Source organism: Melospiza melodia, chromosome 19 (genome assembly GCF_035770615.1).
Source record: "Melospiza melodia melodia isolate bMelMel2 chromosome 19, bMelMel2.pri, whole genome shotgun sequence".
NCBI classification, from domain to species: domain Eukaryota; kingdom Metazoa; phylum Chordata; class Aves; order Passeriformes; family Passerellidae; genus Melospiza; species Melospiza melodia.
This window is the reverse complement of record NC_086212.1, coordinates 9,053,316-9,076,254: the sequence shown is the minus strand read 5'-3', so window position 1 is coordinate 9,076,254 and position 22,939 is coordinate 9,053,316. Positions and strand designations below refer to the sequence as shown.

General features: G+C 60.1%; 2 protein-coding genes across 4 annotated transcripts; one reads left to right on the top strand and one right to left on the bottom strand.

The window, feature by feature from the left end:
- The first annotated feature begins 3,146 nt into the window (after positions 1-3,146).
- Positions 3,147-7,998, top strand: PDYN (prodynorphin). Of its 2 annotated transcripts, none has more exons than XM_063172411.1 (3): positions 3,147-3,672; positions 6,461-6,608; positions 6,851-7,998. In XM_063172411.1, exons 2-3 carry the CDS (start codon positions 6,480-6,482, stop codon positions 7,406-7,408), a joined length of 687 nt encoding a protein of 228 aa, XP_063028481.1. In that variant the 5' UTR covers positions 3,147-3,672; positions 6,461-6,479; the 3' UTR covers positions 7,409-7,998. The 2 variants fall into 2 exon arrangements, with proteins under 2 accessions (XP_063028481.1, XP_063028480.1); XM_063172410.1 differs by having other exon boundaries at positions 3,583-5,803.
- Positions 7,999-8,819: 821 nt separating this feature from the next.
- LOC134426981 (tyrosine-protein phosphatase non-receptor type substrate 1-like) lies at positions 8,820-20,014 on the bottom strand. Of its 2 annotated transcripts, none has more exons than XM_063172404.1 (8): positions 19,669-20,014; positions 13,135-13,494; positions 12,614-12,925; positions 12,153-12,500; positions 11,795-11,893; positions 11,372-11,393; positions 10,960-10,999; positions 8,820-10,301 (listed from the first exon to the last, which is right to left on the bottom strand). In XM_063172404.1, exons 1-8 carry the CDS (start codon positions 19,739-19,741, stop codon positions 10,047-10,049), a joined length of 1,509 nt encoding a protein of 502 aa, XP_063028474.1. In that variant the 5' UTR covers positions 19,742-20,014; the 3' UTR covers positions 8,820-10,046. The 2 variants fall into 2 exon arrangements, with proteins under 2 accessions (XP_063028474.1, XP_063028473.1); XM_063172403.1 differs by having other exon boundaries at positions 11,372-11,396; positions 19,669-20,012.
- Between the last annotated feature and the right edge of the window lie 2,925 nt (positions 20,015-22,939).

The following is a 22,939-nucleotide window of genomic DNA, read 5'->3' as shown; positions in this document are numbered from 1 at the left end:
CAAATGTGGCGCGGCACCCACCGGGTGTCCGGTGGTGGAACGGGCACTGGTCACCAAGAGCGGGACACGGCGACCGCCCTACACTGGGACCCCGAGGGGCGGCGAGGGCCGGGGGAGACCGCGGGGCTGCAGTGTGTCCCCAGGGATGTCCATGTCCCCGCGGGGTTGAATCTTGGCTAGTTTGGTGGCCTTTCTCCTGCGAGCAGGTGGGGTGAACCACAGAGGTCCCCGTCCCTACATTGCTTTTCACTCCCTGAGCCATGAGCATCACCAGTGTCCGTCCACTCCGGGCTGCCCGGAGCTCTCCTCCTGTTCCTGGCGCTGCTGGCAGCCCCCGGGCTCGGGGCTTTGCACGCCGCCGCCCCGCTCCTCGGGAGGAGGAGGGAATATCTGGGGAGGGAATTGCGATCCAACCCAAATGAACTTTTCCAGCCGCCTCTCCCGCGTTCTCCCGCCCCCCGCACGGTGCCGCTGGCGGCGGGCACTGCTGCCGGTCAGAGACGGCGTCTGCAGCGCCGGTTCACGGAGGAGCTCTCAAAATTCCCATTTTCTTGCCCCACTGCTGGGCCGTGTGCCGCTGCCATCACGCAGCCCCAGCAGCTCCCGGCTGCGTCACGCCGGTGCCCGCGGGGAAGGGACGGCGACCCCCGGAGCCACCGGCGACTCTAATGCGAGGCTGCCCCCGGTGTCACGGCGCCGGCTGCAGCTCCTGCAAGTGCTTTGACCTCAATTTATTTTTAAATGGAGCCGCTTCTCCTCCCGGGGAGGCCGCGGGGGTCGCGCCGCAGCCCCGCGCCCCCGGTGCCGCTCGGCAGCGGCGTGACTCGCCGTGTTTACGAGAGCGCCGCTGCTCGTACCGCCGTGGAGTGGCACTTGTGCCTCCTGCCCACGCAGGGAGGTCACCGTGTGCCCGCCTGGGCAGCGCTGGCCGCCCCCTGCTCGGGGCTCCCTTCGCCGGAGGCTCCCTGGATCGGAGCTCCGCGGGCGGTTTGGAGCAGAAACCGCGGTGTTTCTCCCCATGTCCCGCAAAATTCGTCTGAACGCCTCCCTCTCCTGCTTACGGCAGGGCCAGGCAGGCGTGCAAGCGTTTTGGGAGTTTCTGGAAAAGCCGTGTCCCTGAACGGGATAAAGCTGAGCGTGCTGAAGCACCCACAGCGCAGCCACTGCCCGCCTGGGGATGCTCCCGCCGGAGCTCTGGGTCGCGGTCCCCCTGCTCGGGGACAGCCTCGGCAGAGCTTGTACCAGCTGCAGGGGCGATTTACCGCGCCCCAGAGCATGGGGAGCCCTGTCTGCTCCGGGGCAGGGTCCTTCGGGGGGGCCTGGGGGCTCAGGGACAGAGTGGCAGCGCCGTGTGACGCCAGCTGGCATTAACTCCCACTGCTTCCGCGGGTGCCTGGCACGCTCGGCCCCCTCCTCGCCGAACGCGCCTTTCACTCATGTAGTTGGGAAAAGTTAACTTTTCTATTACCGCACATTTCACTTACCCAGGTACTTAATTACCATTGTCCCAGGGAAATGTCAGTGTGACTCAGAGACACTTTCCCATTAGGAAGAGACAGATGAATATTAAGTTGAGTTGCTGGTGGGTGGGCTGGCTTCCAGCTCCTCTCCCGGGGGACCCTGTCACCCTCCACGCCCTGGACCCGTGGAGGACCCTCTTACCCAGCTCAGTGGATCGGTGGCACTTCGCTCTGGGGACAGGAGTAATTCGACCTCCCACGCGGAGCAAAGGGAAGGAGCCTCATTCCAAACGACTTTTCCCTCTGCGTCCTGGGGATTTGTTCGATCTCTAACACATCTCCCTCGTGTGCAATTACCCTCTGCGGGGAGGTGACTGCACCCCAGGCCGCTGGGTGCATATATACATTTACACATATTGATATAAAAATATTGGCTTTGGTGTAGAAATGCTCCACCCCGCCGTGTCTGTGGTGCCCGCACGGCCATCAGTCCCAGCAGCAAGGGTTAAACTGCCCGAGGGCTGCCCACAGCCCCTCGCCCGGGGTGCTGTGGTGGTTTGCAGATGCGTTTTGTTCTTCTCAGCTTTGTTCTGTGCCTGCCCAGCCCAGCACAGCCCGACACAGCGAGGCGGGGCCGTGGCCGCCCTCTGCCCCTGCGGGGCCTGAGCTCCATCCGCCCTCGCTGCAGCGCCAGGGATGGAGGGGTGGGTTACTCCCTTGGCCCTGAGGGGGCTGCGGGGTCTGCCCTGCTCCCTTGGCCCCTCCGTGTTGGCACAGCCCAGCCCGGATGAGTTAAAATCCACCTCCAGACAAAAGCCTGGGGTCCCGCCTGCTTTTCAAGGATGCCGACGGACCCGATCACCAGCCCTGACAGAGAACCACGGGCACAGGTTGCCGTGGCTGCCGGGCGCCCAGCAGAGGGTCCCAGCCGTGTCGATGGCCCCCACTTCCCTCAGCAGTGCTGGGAGGGCTGAGCAAGGGGGGCACCAGGTCCAGCAGCTGGTGTTCGAGCCGGGAGAACAGCAGGTTGCTGGGAAACATCCCTCTTGAGCTCCGATAAAAATAGCTCCATCTTCAAGGCGAGAGGACTGGCTGCACTGCCAGCGGCGCAGGGGATGTGTCTGCACCCTCCGGGGTGTGGGGGCCAGCACAGGATGTCCTGTGGGGTCTGCACCTCGGACCCCCGTCCCCCATGTCTGTTGTGACATGGTGCAGTGGGACAGAGCTGCAGGGGATCGGGGATTGCCCGTCATTGCCCCAGTGCTGTTCGCCTTTATCCCCAGATCAGACTTGGAAATGTGTGAGAACAGGAATCAGGGCTGAGTGGGGAAAGTAGGGGTGTCTTTTTCCCCCCACCCAGCTCCCCCTGCCTCTTCGGCTCGTCTCAGTGTTTGCCCTCGTGAGGAGGGGGTTCAGGGAGATGTGGAGCTTGGCTCTGAGCCCTGGCATTGCCGAGCTTGGGGGGTTTCTATGCAAAGGCTTTTTCACTGACAGCAGCTAGGCTGGGTGGGTTGGGACATCCCTTTCCCGGGGCATGAAGACCCTCTCTCCCTTCCTGCAGCTCTGGATGGGCTCACTTGAGGACAGTGCCTCTCCCCAGCCTGGGGAGCAGCGTGAGAACAGGTCAGGGATTCACCTGTCCCCCTCCACCCTTCTTGGACATGATTTGAATTCGGTGCCCAGGGGATTCACACCCCCAGCAGCCAAACCCCTCTGGGACGCAGCTGTGCGGGAAGGCACGCAGACCCCATCCCGGTCCTCTGCCACCTTCCTTGTCTGGGGCAGGCGTTTCAGCCCCGAGGACCGAGGCAGGGCACGATGGATGTCTCCGAGCAGTAGTGGGATGCGCACCCCGATTCCCGGGGCGGCCGGGGGCTGCGGGGAGGCCTCGGCGGTGCGGGCGAGCCTGCTGGGGAGGTGGCGGGGATGCTGCGGGGCTGATTATTCACAGCTTCCCTCGCCCCGATTGGCTCTGCCGCCGCGCACAGCCGGGCCCCGCCGCAGGAGGAGACTCCGTGGCCATAAAAGCGGGGCGAGAGGCAGCCGGCGGCGAGTCCGGTGGGCAACCGGGGCGGCACCGCGGGGCCACCTGCCAGTGTGGCCTTGCCACCGATGACTGGCGCAGCCTGACGCCCGTGGAGGGACAGCCACCGGCCACGAGCCGTCCTGACTTGGCGAAGCGGGTGCTCGGCGGGACGGGGAGCAGCGGCAGGTAGGGCTGCCGGGGGTGGCATCCCCCTTCCCTTGCCAGGGCACCATCAGGGCATCGCTCTTGCTCCCCAAAAAGCAACAGTTTAAGAACAGCACTGCTGAGAGTGGCTTGTGGTTGGAGTTGTGTTATATTTTGGGGAGCTTCCACATGGCTGTAGGTCCCTCCTGTCCCTTGAGTGGTTTCAGAGCCCGTGAGCAGCAGTCCAGAGCTCTGCTGGGGTTCATTTCTGTGCTGATGCTGTGCCTGCCATCCTGGCAGCAGAATCACCCAGGGCTTGGAGGGGCAAAGGGAGTGGGCAGAGAGGATGGGGGGTTCTCTCTCCCCCTTCTTGGTTCAAGCAGCAGTGTGGCTGCAGTGCTTGAGTGATTCTATTCCAAAAGTTACCAGCTTTTTTGAGAAGCCTTGTCCTGATGGTGTTTCCAGGAAATTTTTGGAGGTGAGGAAAGGAGATGTTGGAAGGTTGATTGTTCTTCTCCACCAGATCTATGTGCAGGACCCAAACCTGTGAAACTGGACCTGTGTGGGAGGAGGGATCTGCTCAGTGTGGGAGAGCTGTTCACATCCTTTGTTAGGTATAATCACAGGTTAGTCAGGATGGGGCCAGTCTCTGCTGTCCAGCACACACAGTCCTGATTCCTCATCCCTCCTTGGGTCACCAGCTCTGTAACTGGCCCCTGGGGTGCATGGATGATGCTTGGGGGTTTTCCAAAGCAAAGCCTGGTATTTGAAGTGGAAATGGGACAGGGGAGGAAGGGACATCAGCAGGCGCCTGGTACAGGTAGGATGTGCCGAGAGTGGCCACAGAGGCTGGGACTCAATGCTGGCATTGTCAGACCCTGCCATGGTCCTTGCAAGGTGTTCCTGCAGGAAGAAAGGCTCCGGAGCCTTGGGCTCCTGCAGGTAACGCAGGATTGAGCTCGAACTCTGCTTTTCTTCTTCCTCCCTTTGTGTTCTTTTCGCTTTTTCTTCTCCGCTGCTTCTTTCCTCTTTTGTCCAAAGCCCTTTGTTTTCTTCCCCTTTTCCTGCTCCCGTTTTGCCAGTCCTCCTCACCCCAGCTCCGGGAGCAGACAGAGCACTGCTGGGACATTTGTGGCACCACCTGGACACGGTACATTTGCAGTGGGGTGTCCCAGGGTGTCCTTGGCCACGCCGTGCTCAGGGAACTGCAGCTCCCCTGAGTGCCATGAAATCCCCGGTCGGCAGCAGGGTGACAGGGATGGGACACACCGTGTCTGGAATGCCAGAGGTCTGAACTGTGCGGTGTCAGACAAACCAGCATGGGAACGTGCCCGGTGCCGTCCCTGTGTGCTGCTCTGGCGGCACCCACGGGAGCACCGGCAGCGGAGGAGCAAGGGAGGGAGCGGGTGGGGAAAGGGAAAGAAAAGGTTCCCGGCGGGGCTCGGCGAAGCAGTTATCAGCTCTTTGTCGGAGCTTCATTCCCCCTGGAGCTGCAGCTGGCACCTACCTGTGCGGCGGGCACGTCCTCGCTCCTCTCTGCGGTCTCGGTGGCCCTGATGCCATAAGGGACTGTCCCCGTGTCAGAGTCCAGGCTGGCTGAGGTCCCACCGTGCCCCTGCCGTCCTGGGCAGCTGCCATCCCGTGCCCTGCCACACTGCCAGGGCACTGCGAGGATTCACGGAGCTGCTGGCTGTGCAGCCAAGGAATGCAGACAGCTCGACACACGATGGTGCAGATAATTTAAATTAAATTTTAATCCAGCATGAATTAATACTGTGGCATTAACAATTCTTCATCAGTACCAATTACAGTACATTAGCTGCTACTGCTGGAGAGCACAATAGTCTCTAATATGCGTCATTAATGTGTAACAGATCCCTCTGGGTCATGCCTTACCCACCCTAGATAAAAGCAGCAATGGAGGCGGGCAGGGGTTTGCAGCCAGCGCACCCCTTTGGGGCTGGCTCTTACTCCAGGGCTATCATGGTCCCAGTGGCACCGTGATCCTGTGGCACTGCTGCTGGGGTTGGCAGGGGCCCCTCCAGCCTCAGCCAGGGTCAGGTTTAGCACTGCCACCTGCAGAGCCCCTCTCCCAGCTGAGCACAGTGTCCTCGTCCATCCACAGAGGCCAGAGGCTCTCAAACATCTGGAGGATGGCAATGGTGGTCTGCAGGTAGGCTGGAACCCAGAGTCCTCCTTTTCCCCTTCTCCTGATGCACCAGCCCAGCAGACTTGGTGGGTGGGAGGGAGGGGAGATGAGGCTGCCCTGGTGTGGGGTACAACAGCCTGGGGTGAGTCCACACTGGGCCATGGCATCCCCCCATCCACCTGCCACCACAGCTCCGTTTGCTGGGGCTCTTTTCCCCAGGGCCAAGGGGAAGAGCTGGTGATTCATCTGCCTGCGCCATGCAGACGTGGCAACCACAGAGAAACCCAGTGCTGGGGGAAAAAAGGGACTTTTCTTTTTAATGGTATGGTAAGAGATGGAGAGGAACTGAGATATGAGATGAGATGAGATGAGATACGAGATGCAATATTGTGGTCCTGCCCACACTGACTTGGTGCCCACCAGGGGCTGGCAATGGCTCTGGGCTTGTGCCAAGGACCAGGCTGCAGCCAGGGTAAGGGGTCCCATCCTGTGGTGTCCTTGCTGGGAGCAGCACCCACAGGTGAGTCATGTGGAAGTGGGCACAGGCACAGGTCCCTGTGTATGATCCCAGGAGCAGCTCACAGATGGAGGTGGTAGGTGCCCAGTGCCTCTGGAGTGGTGATGGCCCCCAGAGCTGGCACAGGGATGGTGACAGGCTCTGTGCTGTCTTCCCCTCTCCAGGCAGCGTCTGCAGGGCGAGATGGCACGGCGGGCACTGGCGCTGGCACTCTGCCTGTCCCTGTCTGCGGTGGCATCTGCCGACTGTGTCACCCAGTGCTCCCTCTGCGCAGCCCAGAGCCGCGGTGCCGAGAGCAGCGTCCAGCCCCTGGTGAGTGCCAGCCCCACGGGGACGTGAGCCAAGGAGCCACAGCAGTGGAGTGCCACGGGTGCAGGGTGGCAGAGCTGGGTGGCACCTGGTGTGCTGGTCACGGGCACCCCAGGGTGCTGGGGTTGTGCAAATTTGGCTTCTCACCGAGCTGAGCAGCACGGTGGGCACGGACCCCTGGGCTCGGGGTGGGGTGGGAGGAAGGCAGGGGCTCACCCCGAGCACCTGTGGCCGCTGTTTTACAGATGTGCCTGTGGGAATGCCAGGGCTCCTTGTCACCCGGCCCCGAGTGGGAGATGTGCAGGAAGGCGCTGGCGCTCCTGGCCCCGCTGGTGGCCCTGGCCGAGGGGACAGAGCCATCCCCACAGGAGGCAGAGGAGGATGAGGCAGAGCCAGAGCAGGCTCTGGGCGCTGCAGAGCTGCCACCAGCGCCGGCCAAGCGCTACGGGGGCTTCATGAAGATGATGTCCAAGGCGAAGCTGCTGTCCCTGCTCCGCGAGAACGCTCACAGCAAGGGCGGCCTCAGCAAGAAGTCCGGGGGCTTCGGCCACAAGCCGGGCGAGCGAGCGGCCCCCGAGGACTACCCGGGGCCGGCAGGGGACGGGGATGGGGACGAGGAGCCCACGGGGGCCGAGGGGCCGGAGCTGCACAAGCGCTACGGGGGCTTCCTGCGCCGCATCCGGCCCAAGCTCAAGTGGGACAATCAGAAGCGCTACGGGGGCTTCCTGCGGCGGCAGTTCAAGGTGACCACGCGCTCGGACGAGGACCCCAGCGCCTACTCAGGGGAGGTCTCAGACCTATAGAGCCAGGCATGGCTCCCCGCACTGCCACTGCCACCCCGACCGTGCCATCGCCCCCAGCCCTGTCCCCTGCCCGGCCCGGTGTCACCCTTGCCTCATTCGCTCAGGGGACCGTGAGTTCCGTCCCATTGTCCCTCTCTGGTTCACCTGCCCATCCTGTGTGCAGGAGGGGACAGTGCCACTCCGGCTGCTGGTGGAGTGGCTGTGGCCCAGCCCAGGGTTCCCGGGGGTATTGCTGGGGACACAGATCCTCCATCCTCCCGTGGCTGCCGGAGCACAGCAGGGTCTGCAAACCACCAGAGCTGAGCTACAGGGCAGGGGGCTCCGAGCACTGGGAAGGATGAACCAGGGCAGGACCGGGGAGGCCACGGGCAGAGGTGGCTGGTGAAACCACAGCACCATCACCAGGTGTTCAAGCAGTGCTGAGCCCAGCCCTCACTCCCCACCCCGAGCTTCTCACAGTGTCCCACCGATCCCAGCACCCTCCTGGTGCCCCTGGGCTCCCCCTCCAAGAGCGACTCCAGAGGCAGGGTCAGCCCCAAGCCCCAACACCCAACTCCCCCCGCAGTCAATAAAAGGCAGATGCCAACGAAGCTGAAGCCATCTGGGTGCTGAGTGTGCTCTGCAGGGCAGAGCAAGCACCCCAAACTGGGGTGCCCAGATGGGCCAGGGGTGCTGGCTGTGAGAGCTGCAGGCAGCACACGGTGGTGTCCTTCCTGGGCCATGGGGGCCAAAAGGAATGTGGGACCCCACACACCTCTGGAGCCATATCCTGGGGGTGACAGAGCCATCTCAGCTGAGCAAGCCATGCTCAGCCTGCTGCAGGGGTGTGTAGGGTGCTGGCAAGGGGAGACTCCCTTGGGAATCACCACTGCTGCCCAGCTGGGAAGGGGCAGTTGTGCTGAGGGCAGGGGGCAAACTGTCCCTTTTCTGCTCAGTGACCCCTCCAGCAGCAGCTCAGCACCGAGGAAACCCAGCCTGGGTTTGAGTGTCTCTGTAGCCCCACATGGCAGTTCCTGGCTCTGGCGAGACAGTTCATGCCCCAGACACAGCCCAGGCACCAGCTCCAGCTTGGGAAAGGGGGGGAGGTCACTGCAGAGCCCTGAACACTCAGCTCACAGCACAGGCTGGAGCCAGCAGCCAGCCTGCCTGCACACCAGTCTGGGCACCCCAGCTCAGCTCCCTGCCCATGGGGTGCACTGCTCCCCTCCCTCATGGTGCCCAGGGGAACCAGCACCACAGCCCCCATCCCAGCCTTGACCTCCTGCCTTCTCTTCCCTCCCTCCAGCTCACACAACAGGGCTGTGCAGGACGAGCCCTCCTCTCCTCCTCCCTGCAGGACACACAGACCCCCAAGCCCACCCTGCAGCCCCAGGGCCAAGGTGACCCCCCTGAGCACAGGGACACGCTCATGTGCGGGAGCAGCACAGGACTTTTCACTTTTATTATAAAAATATCTTGCAAGCAAAAAAAAAAAAAGAAAAAACAACAACAAAAAAAATGTCTGTACAAGCAGTCACATTGCTCCCAAAGCACCCCCAAGGACCCCAGGTGCCCTCAAGCCCCCTGTACTTCCACTGCTGCAGGAGCCAACAGAGGGTCAGACTCCACAGGGTGGCCCAGGCAGGGGGCACAGGGAAGACATTTGTCCCCATGGGCGGGCTGGGGGGAGCCTGCTTGGCCCCCAAGACAGAGCTGGGGTGGGGGGAGCATAGAAGTCTCTTATAAACTCTGTAGGGTTTGGGGGATTCTTTACTGAGGCCTCGGTCTTAATTTTGCACATCTTATTCTAGTGTTAAGTACACAGCAGTACACCCACGTACAACACAAAACATTGGGGGTTTCAGCTCTAAAAATTAACAGTTACATGTCAAACAGTCAAAACATGTTACACGGTACCTGCGGGGAGCTCCCGGGGGGAGCCAGGCTGGCGGGGCCCTCGCACGCTTTGTACAAGCCTGGGGCAGCGCTGGTGGGTCCCAGGGCAGGGCAAGGCTGAGCACAGGAAGGTGGTGATGATGATGAGGAGGATGCTTGGTGCTGAGGAGCCAGACCTGGAGCTCCCCTGGATGGCAGGGCGGGGGCCTTGGCTCGTTGGCCTTCCAGCCTCTTGGCCTTGTGGCGAGACAGAGGTCCCGCAGAAGGGACACTTGGGAAGAGAGGCGGACACTCGGGTCCTTCCTTTAAAGCCAGAGTTTGGTGTCCAGGCGTGGTGGCAGAGCCCCAGAAGGCAGTGTGGGGGCCCTGCTGGTCCTGGGGAGCCGTGGGCCAGGCAGGGGCATCCCCATGAGAGCTGGTGTGGAGGCACTGTACCTGTCCCCTCAGCCCAGCTGGAGCTTCCCAAGGGGCTGCAGCTCCGCTGGCTGAATCTGCTCACGGGCAAACCCGGCACACTGAGGTTGAGCAACCCTTGATGGGGGTCCTGAAGGGATGGAGCTGGCAGCCCCAGGACCAAACTGCCCCCAAAAATCATGTCTCTCTGGATGGGAGAAGACCCCCACAAGTACTGCGGGCTCCATTTCCATCCTAAAACACAGGTACCGCAGCGCATCCTCACATCGCTCCCGCTGCATCCAAGAGAACAGTCTTAGGGAGGAGCAGAGCTGTTCCCGGCAGGACAGGGGGTCCCTGCAGCCACTGCTCACTTCCTGGTGATCTGGACGCTGGCATACTCGGAGCCAGCCTCCTCGGGGCGCGGGGCCGGCCGCTTGGGCGCCTTGCTGAGGTGCACCATGTCCAGGTCGGCGTAGGTGAGGTTGTCGTCGCCGTTGGGCGCCTGGTTGCTCTGGATGCAGGCGTACTCCGACTGCTGGCTCATCTCCACCATCCGCCGGATGCTCTTCCTCTCCTTCTCGAAGTTCAGGTCCGCGTAGGTCAGGTTGTTGGGGTCGGATTCCTGCGTGAGGCACCAAGAGTTCCTCCTCTAGAACGATGCCCCTGGACCCACAGCCCTGTTCTGGAGTCAATCCCACTGCAGCTCGGCCTGGGGCACCTCAGCCTTGCTTCTATGGGGGAACAATGCCAGCAGCCACCACCCTGAAGCCATGCTCTACCCCATGCTATAGCTTCACATCGTGAGCCACCCCATCACCCTGCTCTGGCTTCAAAACCACTGCCACAATTCCAGAGCTGTCACTGAAGCCACTGCATCCCAGCAAGGCCAGACTGCCCAGTGATGCCCACGTGGGAGCTGGCAGAGCCTGGGTGGGATGGACAGATTGCTGCTGATCACGACTTCGCTCGTAGCTGCGTCACCAAATGCAAAATAACTCCACAAATAGCCTGGCTGGCTATCGCACAGCTGGTTCTCCAGGCAGCACCAACCCAGACTTTACTGGGAGGAGAAGGAGAAGAAGAAGGAGAAGGAGGAGGAGGAGGGAGGGTGACGGCAGAAAAGATTCTGGGAAGTGGCTATCCTCTTCCTGGGGCAGCCTCTCTTCCACCTCTGGCCACAGAGTGGAGACACTGAGATGTTTCACTGAGAACCACCACCCTCCACTGCCATCTCCAGTGGCTCCCAGCCACCCTCCCTCCCCAGTCCCAGCATGACCCACCTGGGTCGTGGCCTCGCTGCTCTTCTCTGGCTCATGTAACCTGGAAGGAGGGACAAGAACAGTCAGATGGATGGAGGGTCCTGTTGCCCTTTCCCTGGTGATGGAGGTCAGATGCAAGCCAAGGTCCTCACAGCTGCACCCAGCAAGACAGGTCCTGAACATTGGCTTGTGCTGGTACAGCTGCCTCTCTGCTGGCCAGAGACCAGCTCCCACCATTCTGCTCAGCCCCACCACAAGCAAAAAATCCCCAGAACCCCAGCTGGGGAGATGGGCAGAGACTGTGCTCCTGCCTTCCCCTTCACAAGTTTTGGGGATACAGCTCTGTCCCAGTCCTGAGGGACTCTGTGGACTGGAGGTATCCAGCTCAGAGTACCCACAGGTTACCTGGTGACTAGAAGAGATTTGCACTCACCTGGCAGACGGTGAGCTTTTACCTGCTGAAAGAGAAGGAAAAAATTAGGGAAAAAATAATTCAGGAAACAAGATAAACGCCCCATTTCCCTGGGCACAGAGAACACATGCAGAGACTGCTTCAAGGACAAGGACACATCTTTTCCCAGAGGCAAGTGCTTGCAATTCCCTGGAGTTTCAATCAATTTCATTCAGGACTGCTCCTGGGGGAGCACAGGAGGTGCAGGGCAGGATTTAGACCAGCCAGAGTTTACCCTGCAGCCTCAAACAACCTGGGCAGCTCTATCCATCACCCCACTGGGAAGGACCTGCAGCTGCACTGCCAGGAGTTATTGTCCAATGGGGCAATGTGAAACATATGGGAAAGAGAGGAAAAACGGGGCTGGGAGCAGCTGCCTCCCTGCCCCACACTTGGCTCCCTTACCCTTGATCTGCTTGGTCCGGATCAGGTACAGAATGGCAGCCACCAGCAGGGCCAGCACGGTGCAGACCACACCCACCACGATGTAGATGAGCATATCATCTGAAACACCAACAAAAAGGTCACCATGGCCCAGGAACGTGGTACCACCCAGTACCAGCAGCCTCACAACTGGGACTGGCCCAGTGATGCATGAAGGACCAAGGGGGACAGCTCAGTGCCTGCCACCATCACATCCCCCAGACCCCTGATATGGAGATTTGGTCCTTTAACCAGATTTTGACTGGGGCTTTGAGCTTCCTCAGGGGTGACACCACACAGCCACCCTGCCAGGCACCCCATCCCAGCAGCTCTGACGCACCTTTATTAATCTGGAACTCGTTGCTCAATCCCCCCAGGGTTGGGTTGGAGATCAACAGGACGGCTGAGTCGTTGGCAGGGGCCTGGCCATCATGCACCACCCTGCAGGTGATCGTGGACCCGTTTTTCTCCTCTGTCGCTTGCACCTCCACGCGGCTGCTCAGCTCAAACAAGCCCCGGGACACCTCCCGTGGCCCGGAGAGGTTCTGCCCCTTTATCTCAATCCCATTCTCCAGCCAGGAAATGGACACATTAGCTGGGTAAAACTCCTTCAGGAGGCAGGTGAAGGCCACGGTCTTGTTCACCTCAGCGGGGCTCGGCTCAGCGCGCATTTTGACGCTGGGGGGAACTGGGAAGAGAGGCAGAGCTCGGTGTTTGCTGCGCCCCACAGGGCACCCTGCCCTCCTCCCAGGGACCCCAGCCCCACAGAGCAGCACCCCCATGCGAGCCCCCAGCCCTCACCTCTCAGCACCCTGCTGAGCTGGAAGCTCCCTCGCAGCGGGGCCCGCAGCGTGGGGTGCGTCACCTCACAGGTGATCTGCGAGCGGGCATCGTCCTTCTGCAGGGTCACCTGCGCTGTGCTGGACATGTTGTAGGTTTTCATCCTTGACTGAGTGACCTGGGGTTGCTGAGCCGTCATGGAGTTGTCGTTCTTGAACCATTTCACGTCAATCTTGTCAGGAAAGAACCCTCCAGTCGTGCAGGTGAAAGGCACTGAGTCGTTCGGCCTCGCTCTCTGCTCAGGCCCGGACACGAGCGGGGGGCTGGGTTTGGCTGTGGGGAGAAGCACGGGGCCCTCAGACCAGGCTCTGCCCCCTGCCCAGCCCTGGGCCTGCCTGGAGCAGAGTCTCACACAAGGGCACGGGGATGGCCCATGGGATCCTCTCCTGGAGCCGCCCTGAGCCCCTTCCCCATCCCTGCTCCAGCTGAGCAGAGCCCGCTGGGTGGTTCCCAGCAGGAGCTGCTCCAGGAGCCCCACTCACCTTGCACAGTCACCTCGGTGCCACTGCCATGCTTAAACACCTCATCAGCACCAAAGGCACCCTTGACAAACTTGACACAGTAGTAGGTGCCCATGTCCTCAGGCTGGACGTTCCTGATGTGGATGGTGAAGTTTGTGTCAGACCCAGGCACTGCCGCCGTCACACGGGAGGAGGGATCCGCGTTATTCTGGTCATAGACAGTCTTGTTCCCACTGCCCCAGCCCTTCAGCCACATCACAGAACCTGGTCCAGCAATTCCAGATACAGTGCAGATCAGGGTGAGATTGTCCCCCGCTGTCACCGTCACCTTGGCCTGGGGCTGCTGCAGAGTGAAGCCCTGACCCGCCTGGGCATCCACACCTAGAGAAAAAAGAGACCAAGTCTTGCCTGGCACCACACATCCAGACTCCTGACGGTTCTCCCAGCCCCGGGACAGGCTGAGCACCCCAGGTGATGGGCTGTGGCCACACTGCTCTGCCTGCAGGGCTTGGCAGCAGAGCTGGACAGAGCTTTGCTTGGTGACTGTGCTGAGCCCTGTACAGATGGAGCACATCCCAGCTGCCCGTGTCTCCAGCACGCTGGGTTGCCTCCCACAGCAACCTGGCTTTGTCAGCCAGGAGAAAGAAGCTCACAAAACAAGGTGCTCCAAAGAGCCAGCTCCCATCACCAATGTGACACTGCATTTTCTATCCTGAATCTGTCTCATTTCTGCATGGAATCCCAGTCCCGGTGATCCCAGCAGAGCACAGCCAATCCCCCACCAATGCCAGCCAAGCAGGTGCTGTTCCTGTTCAGCAGCAAGCACAGGGAGACATCACCTTTGGAGCATCTCCATACCACTGGCCCCTAATCCAGTCACTTGTGCCACACCTCCCTGCACAGACAGACAGACAGTAACATCCCAGATAACCCTCACTACACACATGGGTTACCCAGGGGTTAATTTTGTCAGTGCTTCCTATGCCAATATAGTTATAGCAACCAAATTCACATAAGATTTCAGTGCTGGTCACTGCTTAAAGGAACATTTTTTAAAGCTGCATGGGGAGAGAAGTGAGAGAACCAATTTAGATCCACCTGCTGGTAACAGGTGGCCGTGGCACCCAGAACCAGTGTCACAGTCACACAGAGATCTCAGTGTTTGAGCAGGTAATGCTGAGCAGCACGGGGAGCACACGGACCAGCACCCCACATCCCTCACAGCAGACTCATGGAATCACAGAATCCTTTAGGCTGGAAAAGCCCTAAGATCGCTGAGCCCAACCATTAAGCCAGCACTGCCAAGCCCCTGACCAAACCACGACCCCCAAGTGCCACATCCACACATCTTTTAAATCCCTCCAGGGATGGTGACCCCACCACCGCCCTGGACAGCTCTCTTACCCTTTCAGTGAAGAACTCTTCCCAAATATCTAACCTAAACCTCCCCTGTACAACTTGAAGCCTCCTGTCCTGTTGTTTGTTATTTGGGAGAGGAGAATGACCTCCACCTGGCTACAGCCTCCTCTCAGGGAAATCCAGGACAGCAACTCGTGCCAGGGCTTCCCTTGGGACCCAGCAGGATAATCTCTGGCTGGATGCTCCCAGGAGGACCTGCTGCAGGACAAGCTGCTCTGACCCCTCTGGCCACAGCTGGCTGTCACAGAGACCGGAGCTGATTTTTGGCAGCTGTTAATCCCTCCTGACTCACAGCGGTATGTGCTGTACCCACAGATGTTTTCACTGTGTTGCACTGTGTGTGGAATTACTCAATCTCCACGGTCAGAATTACCAGGAGCAGTTTCTCCAGACTGCCCCAGTTAAAGGCTTTTTGCCCAGGGCATCAGTCCACAGCATTTTCAGCCAAAACCTTCAGGCCTTGGTGTTTCCCTTTGAAGCCATGTCAGGGTTAACGCACCAGCAGCATTCAACATGCGAACAAGTTTTTCCCACAAAACAAGCACAGAGGGACAGAGTTGGTTTGTGTCATGTCCAGATGAGTCATTGACTCTGAGCCTTGGTCCTGCACCTGAGCAGTGGTGCCCTGGGCACCTGCAGGACAGCCCTGTGTTTCTCAGATGACACCAAAATTGTGGGGAGCAGCCCTGGAGCAGAGGCCTCGTGCACTCCAAGTGCTGAATGCAGCACTGACACGGGGCAAACACCACCAGATCTGCTTCTGTGGCAGCTCCTGAACTTCTCCATCTCCTGCTGCCGAGAGACCTTTTGCAAGAAATGGTTGAGAAACACCCAGAGGAAGTTCACAAGCACAGAAGCATCATCACATCATCTGTCTCATGCCAACCCACTGCACGTGGATGTGACACAGGCAGGGACCAGGCCGTCACAGGCACAGAGACTGGCACCCCCAGCCCTCCCAGGTACCCAGGGGGCCACAACACCAAGCACTGGCTCCACCACACTGGGCAAACAAAGCTCATTAGCTGGTGGCACTCAGCACAGCAAGGGACACGTCCCATGTGCGGCCACAGGAGCAGGAAGCCAGGGCCACCCCTACCACTCACTCTGTGCCCTGTGATGAGTGAGTTACTCACTGCTCCCCTCTGCAAAAGCAACTTCTGTGGAGTGGTTACCCCCATGAGGGTCCCCTGCACTGGGCAGAACTGCCTGCACGGCCCCACACAGCCCAACCTGAGCGAGCCAAGTGCCTCCTCCTCATCCTCCCTCTCTCCATCTGCCCATCTCCCCATGAGGCACATGGTGTGCTGAGGGGGAGAGCTGGGCAAGTGCCTGCTTTGGGGCCCCAGAGCTGACCCCAACACCAAAGAGCCTCAGGGTGGGCACTGCTCAACTCCAAAGTTCATTTCTTGACCGCAGTGGAACATTGAGCTGAGCGTGGCTGGGTGCCCTGCCTGTGGCTGGCGGGCAGCAAGGGCTCCCCACCACCTTGGCACAAGGGTCCTGCCTTCCTGGGGCCGCAGGGATTTACCCCTGCAAGCAGCAGGGATCTCTCCCAGGGTGCAGATTTGCAGCCACAAGTGGAAGGTGTGTATGCATTCCACAGCCCGAGCTCACATTCCCTCCTCACCGGGGCAGCAGCGTGCCCGCCTGCCCTGCGCAGGGATTAGCAGGCACAGAGCGTGCTGGTGTCCAGGGATAGGATGCAAGGTGCTTTCCTGCTTTCCTGACTGCTGCTGCTCCCAGAGGATGGAGGGGAAAAAGGGCTTCACTGGCAGCTCTTGGTCACTGCACAAGAGTCACACCATGAGGCTCCAGGCAGCCCCTCAGACAGGACTGAAATGGGGCTTTGGGGTATTTTCCCACATGTTCTGCTCTGCTGCCTCAGAGACCCTCACCCAGCTCTGCTCAGACCACCCTGTTCTGATTTCTGCTCTATGACACACAAGCTCCAGCCAGATCCACCACAAAACACCCCAACCAGGAGCAGCTCCTGGCTGAGGAGCAGGAGTGCCAGCCAGACCTGGCTCCTCCACCTCCTGCCTGCATCCATCACCCCAACCAGGACCAGCCTGACCCCTTCCTGCTCAGAACGACCCCAACACCCTGCAGCAGCTCAGAGCAATGCTCCCACCCCTCCACCCCAAAGGGAAAACACAAAGGGGAAGTTGGCAGAAAACCCCAGAATACATTAGTTAGAAAATGCAAAGTTTCCACCAAAGCTTCTTTCCTCTTTCTCCCGGAACACAGCTTCTCCTCACATGCAGCTGATCCCTTTCCTTCCCCTTTTGAGGTGCTCACCCAGTGGGAGTGGGAGTGAGAGCCCAGCCAAGCTCTCTCCCAGCAGCTCACGATGTGCTTGTGCACCAGGAGTGGGACATTCAGGGGCTTCAGGCCACAGAAACATGAGACACGACAATTTCTCACTGTTTCCCTGCTTCTCCCCTGCTGCCTGATGACACCTTTTTCCTTAGATTTCAAACCACTAGGAATTGGAACACGATCCTCTTGCCCCCAAGATCATGGGGAACTTAGGTGCTCTGACCCTGTAATCTGTTCTATCCTGCACTCCAGAATTAGCCAAGGGTTTTAGAGCCCTGAAAAGCATCACCTGACAGTTCCCACGTAGGAGGGAGCACCCTCGCAGTGCAGACCCAGAGCACTTCCAGCCCAGAGCAGAGGCAGGAGCACGATCTAGCAGAGCCTGCCTCCTTCCCCTTATTCAGTTTAATTTGGGAGCAAAATAATCCCAGCTCTCGCTGCAGTGCAAGTTTTCCATGTCGGTGACACATTTTTTTCTGTATTCCACCTTTTGAAGTATTTGATATTGAACAGATTGCAAGAGGCCGGGGTTTAATTCAGGAGAGGCTGCTTGGATGCTTCCTGGTAAAAATAGATTTTTTTCCTCTGAAGGAGCTGGGTAAGGAGCTCCGGGATGGCTGCGTGCTCCAGAAACAACGTGCAGCTGGTCACCGGCATCCCAAGCCCCACAGTCACTCACTGAAGGAGCAGGCCATCGGGCAGGGGAACCCCAAAATAATCCTGCTGGAATTTCACCTGCAGCAGGGCTGCCAGGGGCGGAAACTAACAGGTGCTGCCTATAAAAGGCCTGGAATCTGCTGTTTAGGGAAGGCAAGGAGAGCCCTGGGGATAGCTGCTGAGCCCTGAGCAGACCCCAGGGCGCTCAGGGAGGGCTGTAGTAAAGGCTGTGCTTCACATCCGTGACATCAGAGGAAGCCTCAGCTCACAGGCAGCCTCCATTTCCAAGCTCCCCTCCTCCAGCATCAGCAGAAATTCATCCCAAGAGCCAGAGCCCCAGCAGGAAACCGAATTCCCCTTTGGAAGAGGCTCTGTGAAGCACAGCTGAAACCCTCTGTGGGGACAGACCGGCCTGGAAGGGCTCTGCAGGGCACAGTTCCTCAATGGGGCTTTGCTGTTTGGTTTCCCACATCTCACTGCCTTTGCCCCACAGGAAGGTCTCCTCCAGGACCTTTCCTTTTCCCCTTCACTTCTGCAGAAGCTGTCAGAACAGCCGGCAGTGGGAGCCTGGGCCAACTCTGCTGGAGTTCAGCTCAGTTTGAGCCACGGCCCAGGAGGGATTCGCCATATGGAAAAAAAAGACGTGCACGTTTGCACCTAAAATCAGGGATGCAAACCACTTCAAAACACCAGGGTGGTTTTTTCCCATGGCTGGCTCAAAGAAATGGGGTTCTTACTCCAAGACCACATTTAATTAAGTTCAGGAGCTTTACTGGAGCTATTCTTTCACGCAGGAAATCACAGTGGCTCACTGGGAAGCTGCGCTCACCGCCAAAGCCTTCTTGGCTCTCGGCAGCCTGAGTTTTCAGTTTGGGGCCAACTCTTCTCAGTTGTGATCAGGCGACTCAAAGCAAGGAGCGTTGTGCTGAAAGCATTTGCTTTCTACCCAAGTTTGCATCCAACTCTTTGCCCAAGCAAAGCTTTGATGGTAACTATTTCAATGGGCTCGGGAGAATGTGGGTTTCCCCCGCGGAACCTGGGCTGGGCTGTTTGTAGTGGGATCTGGCTGGAAGGGATGGGGTTGGAATTAAGCAGAAAGCTCAGCAGCGAGATGCTCCTGAAGATGCATCATTATTGCTGCAGGTTTGCCTCAAAAACCCCATCCCTCTTTGGCAGGGAGAGCAATTCCTTCGAAATCACCCAAAACGAAACACCCTAGAAAGGAAGCATCCTTGAAAGCAGCAGTCAGCACAGGGCTTGGTTCCTGGTGGGATGAGAGACTTCCCGCTGCCAGCAAGGGAAACAGCCAAGAGTGGCACACTCTGACTGGTCCTTTGCAGTGTCCCCCAGCTTTTATAAGGGACTGGTGGAGCCATGAACCCCTGGGAGGTCTGGGGCACCCTGAGGCTACACAGGACTACACGGCCAGAGGTGTTGCAATTCCACCGCCTCAGTGCCCAACAGCTGAGAGCCCGCTGTGGGGTGAAGCAGGAGGGCAGCAAGAAAAACAAGTTCTTGGCAGAGAAAACTGTCAGCCCTCACCGAGCCTCCCCATGCCCTCTCCACTACCATCTCCAAGTGGGAATTCCGGCTGCTTGCTGAGTTTTGCCTCACCCATAGCTGGCAGGGGGTGCTCGCAAATGGGTGGGAACAACATGCCTCTTCATGCCCCTGCCGAATTCCCTGCCTCGCTGGGAAAGGGCATGTCTGCCTGCCTTGAAGATGGGTTGGGGAAGAGGCAAGGGCCCTGCGGGAGCCCCTCGGCCACCGCCGCTCTCTAGGTCACAGCAGAAAGGTCAAAGCAACCGTGCGCGGAGAGGCGGCGTCATGTCGGTACCGGAGGTGTGCGGGGAGAGGATCGGGGCAAACGGGGGACAGGGCAGGGAGACAAGGGGGGGACAGGGCAGAGAAGAGGAGCAGGGAAAAGGGGGGAAACAGGGCAGAGCGGGGAGAGGAGCTGTGTGGGAGGGAAAGGTGGAAAACAGGACAGAGGAGGCAGGAGCAGGGGGGGGAAAAGGGGGGAAAACAAGGCAAAACAGAGGAGAGGAGCAGCGGGAGAAAAGGGAGGACGGGACAGAGCAGGGCGGCAGGGTGGGAAGGAAAGGGGGGAACGGGGCTAGGAAAGGAGCAGGAAGGCAGGCAGGAGCCATGGCTTACCGGGCAGGGCGAGCAGCAGCAGGCACGGCAATGCCCAGGCGGCGCGGCCGGGATCCCGGGGATGCGGCTCCATCGGTGCGGGGAGCGGAGCCCGCGGCTTCAGAGCGCGGCCCCGCGCCCGGCTCGGCGGCTGGGTTTGATAAATAAAACAAATTTTTAAAAAAAAAAAAAAAAGGCAAAAGGAAAAAAAAAAAAAAGGCAAGAAGAGCAGAACTGCAGCTGGCGAAGGAAATCGCCCTTCTCAGCCCCAAAATGAGGAAGGAGGCCGGGCTCCCCCCGTTCTCCCCCCGCGGCGGGCGGGCAGCGCACACGCACGCACCGACACGGACCCGCGGCCCCGCCGCGCCCGTGGGCACCGGAGCGGGCTCGGGGCCGCTGACGGGGCCGCCGCGGCGGGGCCCCGGGCGGGCGCGTGCCCCGGTGCCGCGCGGAGCCGCCTCCCCCCGCGCCGCGCCGCCTCCGTTGCCGTGGTACCGGGGAGGGACGGAGCCGGCCCCAGCTCCGAGACCCCCTTCGGCTCCCAGCAGCCCCGGTGCGGCGCCGCTTCCCACCGCGGCGGGGGCGCAGCCAGCCCCGCCCGCCCCGGGGCAGAGTCCTCCGGTCAGCCCGGTGTGCGGCTGCCTTAAGGTGGGCTGGGAGGGGAACCCCGGCACCGGCCGCCAGCAGCCCCGCCGTGCCCGGTCCCTGCCCGCCGGGGCACAGCGAGGCGGCTCCGCGGCCCCAGGATGGGGGCTGGGGATCCGCTCACTCGCCGCAGGCTGCCGGTGTAGGCAGCGCTTGGGCACGGCCACAACACACAGCCCTGCATCCCCGAGCTGGGACTGGGGACAGGAGCACACAGGGACCACAACACACAGCCCTGCATCCCTGAGCTGGAAATGCGGGCAGGAGCACACAGGGACCACAACACACAGCCCTGCATCCCCGAGCTGGGAATGGGGACAGGGGCACACAGGGACCACAACACACAGCCCTGCATCCCCGAGCTGGGAATGGGGACAGGGGCACACAGGGACCACAATACACAGCCCTGCATCCCCGAGCTGGGACTGGGGACAGGGGCACACACAGCCTTCGCGGTCCTGACCACACAGGGGCCACCTGGGCTGAGCCAGGACAGCCCGTGGCAGAGGCACAAACAGCACAAAGCGTTGGGGTCCCAAGTGCTCTCCCAAGGGACAGGTGAGCCCATGGCAGAGGCACAGGGAGTGTTTTGTGGTGCCACAGGGACAGATCAGCTTGGCCCACGGGGCTCAGGGCCAGGAGGGGACATTGGTGCAGCACAGACAGGCACAGGGTGGATGGGGAGGGAGAGGAGATTCCTGCACGGCACACTGGGAGAATGGGGACATCCCCGTGATGTCCCCTCCGAGGGAGCCTGCAGCAGGCAGAAGCAAGACTCTGAGGACAAGGCAGCTGTAGTGGTGGGCAGGGCTGAGGAAGAGGCTGTCGGGGTGTCAGCATCCATGGGATTCGTGTCCCTGCACCGCCCTGCTTCTCCCTGACACCAAGTCCTTCCCACGGGAATCACAAGGACACATTCTCCACTGCCTGCACCTGTCACAGCTTCTCACACGGCCCAGGGGCACTTCAGCCAGGCCAGGCACCTGGGCTGCCAGGTGCGATGCTGGCAGCTCCCAGCACCACCCCACTGTGCCCTCCGCCCTGGCAGGGACGGGGCAGGCGCTGCAGAGCAGGAGCTCCCAGCCCACGCAGCATCACAGCTCGCACCATCACTCTGCACACTGGGCCGGGTCCCCGAGGACAGCGTTGGGTGCACACTGGAGGACCCGCTGCCGGCTCCCCCTCCTCCTCCTCCTCCTCTCCCTCCCTCTGCAGGCAGCCGCCAGGGCTGTCGGTTTTATTTAGAGCCTCGCACAAACACAGCCGAGATATCTGAAGTGACTTGGCACCATCAATCTGCGCACGGCGTCCGCCCGCGCATCCCCGGCCCCGCCAGCCTCCCCCTCAGCCCCAGCTACGCCCATGGGGCACATCCAGCCTTAATTTAGCGCTGCTGGGACCGGGAACCACTCCCCAGGCTTCTGCACCCACCTCCCTCTGCCATCCCCTGGCAGCTGGAGGCTGCACTCAAGCGTTGTGGCCAGTTCTGATCCCACTGGAAAAACTTTTGTGGCCAGCAGCGTTGGTCCTGGAAAGCCAAGCACAGCCATAATTTCCCTTCACAGAGCTGGCCAGAGTGGCCAACAGGGAGCAGGGGTCCAGAGGTGCACTTGGATTTGGCCTTTTGTGCACAGCAATAATTTCTTTGCACAGGGATGGGACACAGGGACACATCACTACAAGAGGGACACTACACCTCAGAGGAAGCAAAGGTGCTGAGCTCTGCTCTCTGGTGACCAGTGATAAGCCTCCAGGGAACTGCATGAAGCTCTGTCAGGGAAGTTTGAGGTTGGTATTGGGAAAAGGTTCTTCTACCACAGAGTGTTTGGGTACTGGAAGAGGCTCCCCAGTCACAGCCTCAAGCCTGGCAGAGCACAAAAAGCATTTGGACAATGCTCTCAGGCACAGGGTGGGGTTCTTGGGGTGTCCTGTGCCAGGACAGGAGTTGGACTTGCTGATCCTTGTGGGTCACTTTCAGCTCTGGATATTCCATGGGATTAGCAGTGGATTGTGGAAGCCCTGCAGCTACACCACCATGGGCAGTGCATCCCACCCAGCCCAAGTCCAGGAGCAGAGACCCTCAGGGCAAGTGAGTGCCCAGCATGAGGGCAAATGCCAGGGACACACTGCAGCCATTCACAGCCACCTTTCCTGGTTATTTTTACATGGAAGCACAGATCCTGGAGGCCTGGTTGGCTTCAGCCTGCCTGGGATGCTCTGCTCGGTGTGGAAGGTTCAGACAACCTGTTCTGAGGCGATTTCAGAGCAGAGCCAGCCTGCACACAAGCAGCAGCCACCGCAGAGTGCTCGGGAAGGGAAGTTAGAGCTTTAAAAAGCTCTGCAAGAGAAGGTACTGCACAGAGCAGATGGTGCGGCGCGAGCTTCCCGGGAAGAGCTGCTATTGCTCCCCATTAGGAAGCATATGGGCAGGCTCAGCTGCCTCCCCTCCCACCCATGGCCCTTCCACTCTGCATCACAGGGGCCCTGCTCCAACACGAGAGGTCTGGAGGATTCACCCTGGCAGGGCAGCCCTTGCCCTGCACTGGGAACCAGGGAGAGAGGAGCATTTGGCTCCTTGCGCGCCTGAGACAGGGGGACAAGGCAAAATTTTGGGAGCTCAACTCTGCCATCATCATCATCATCCTTC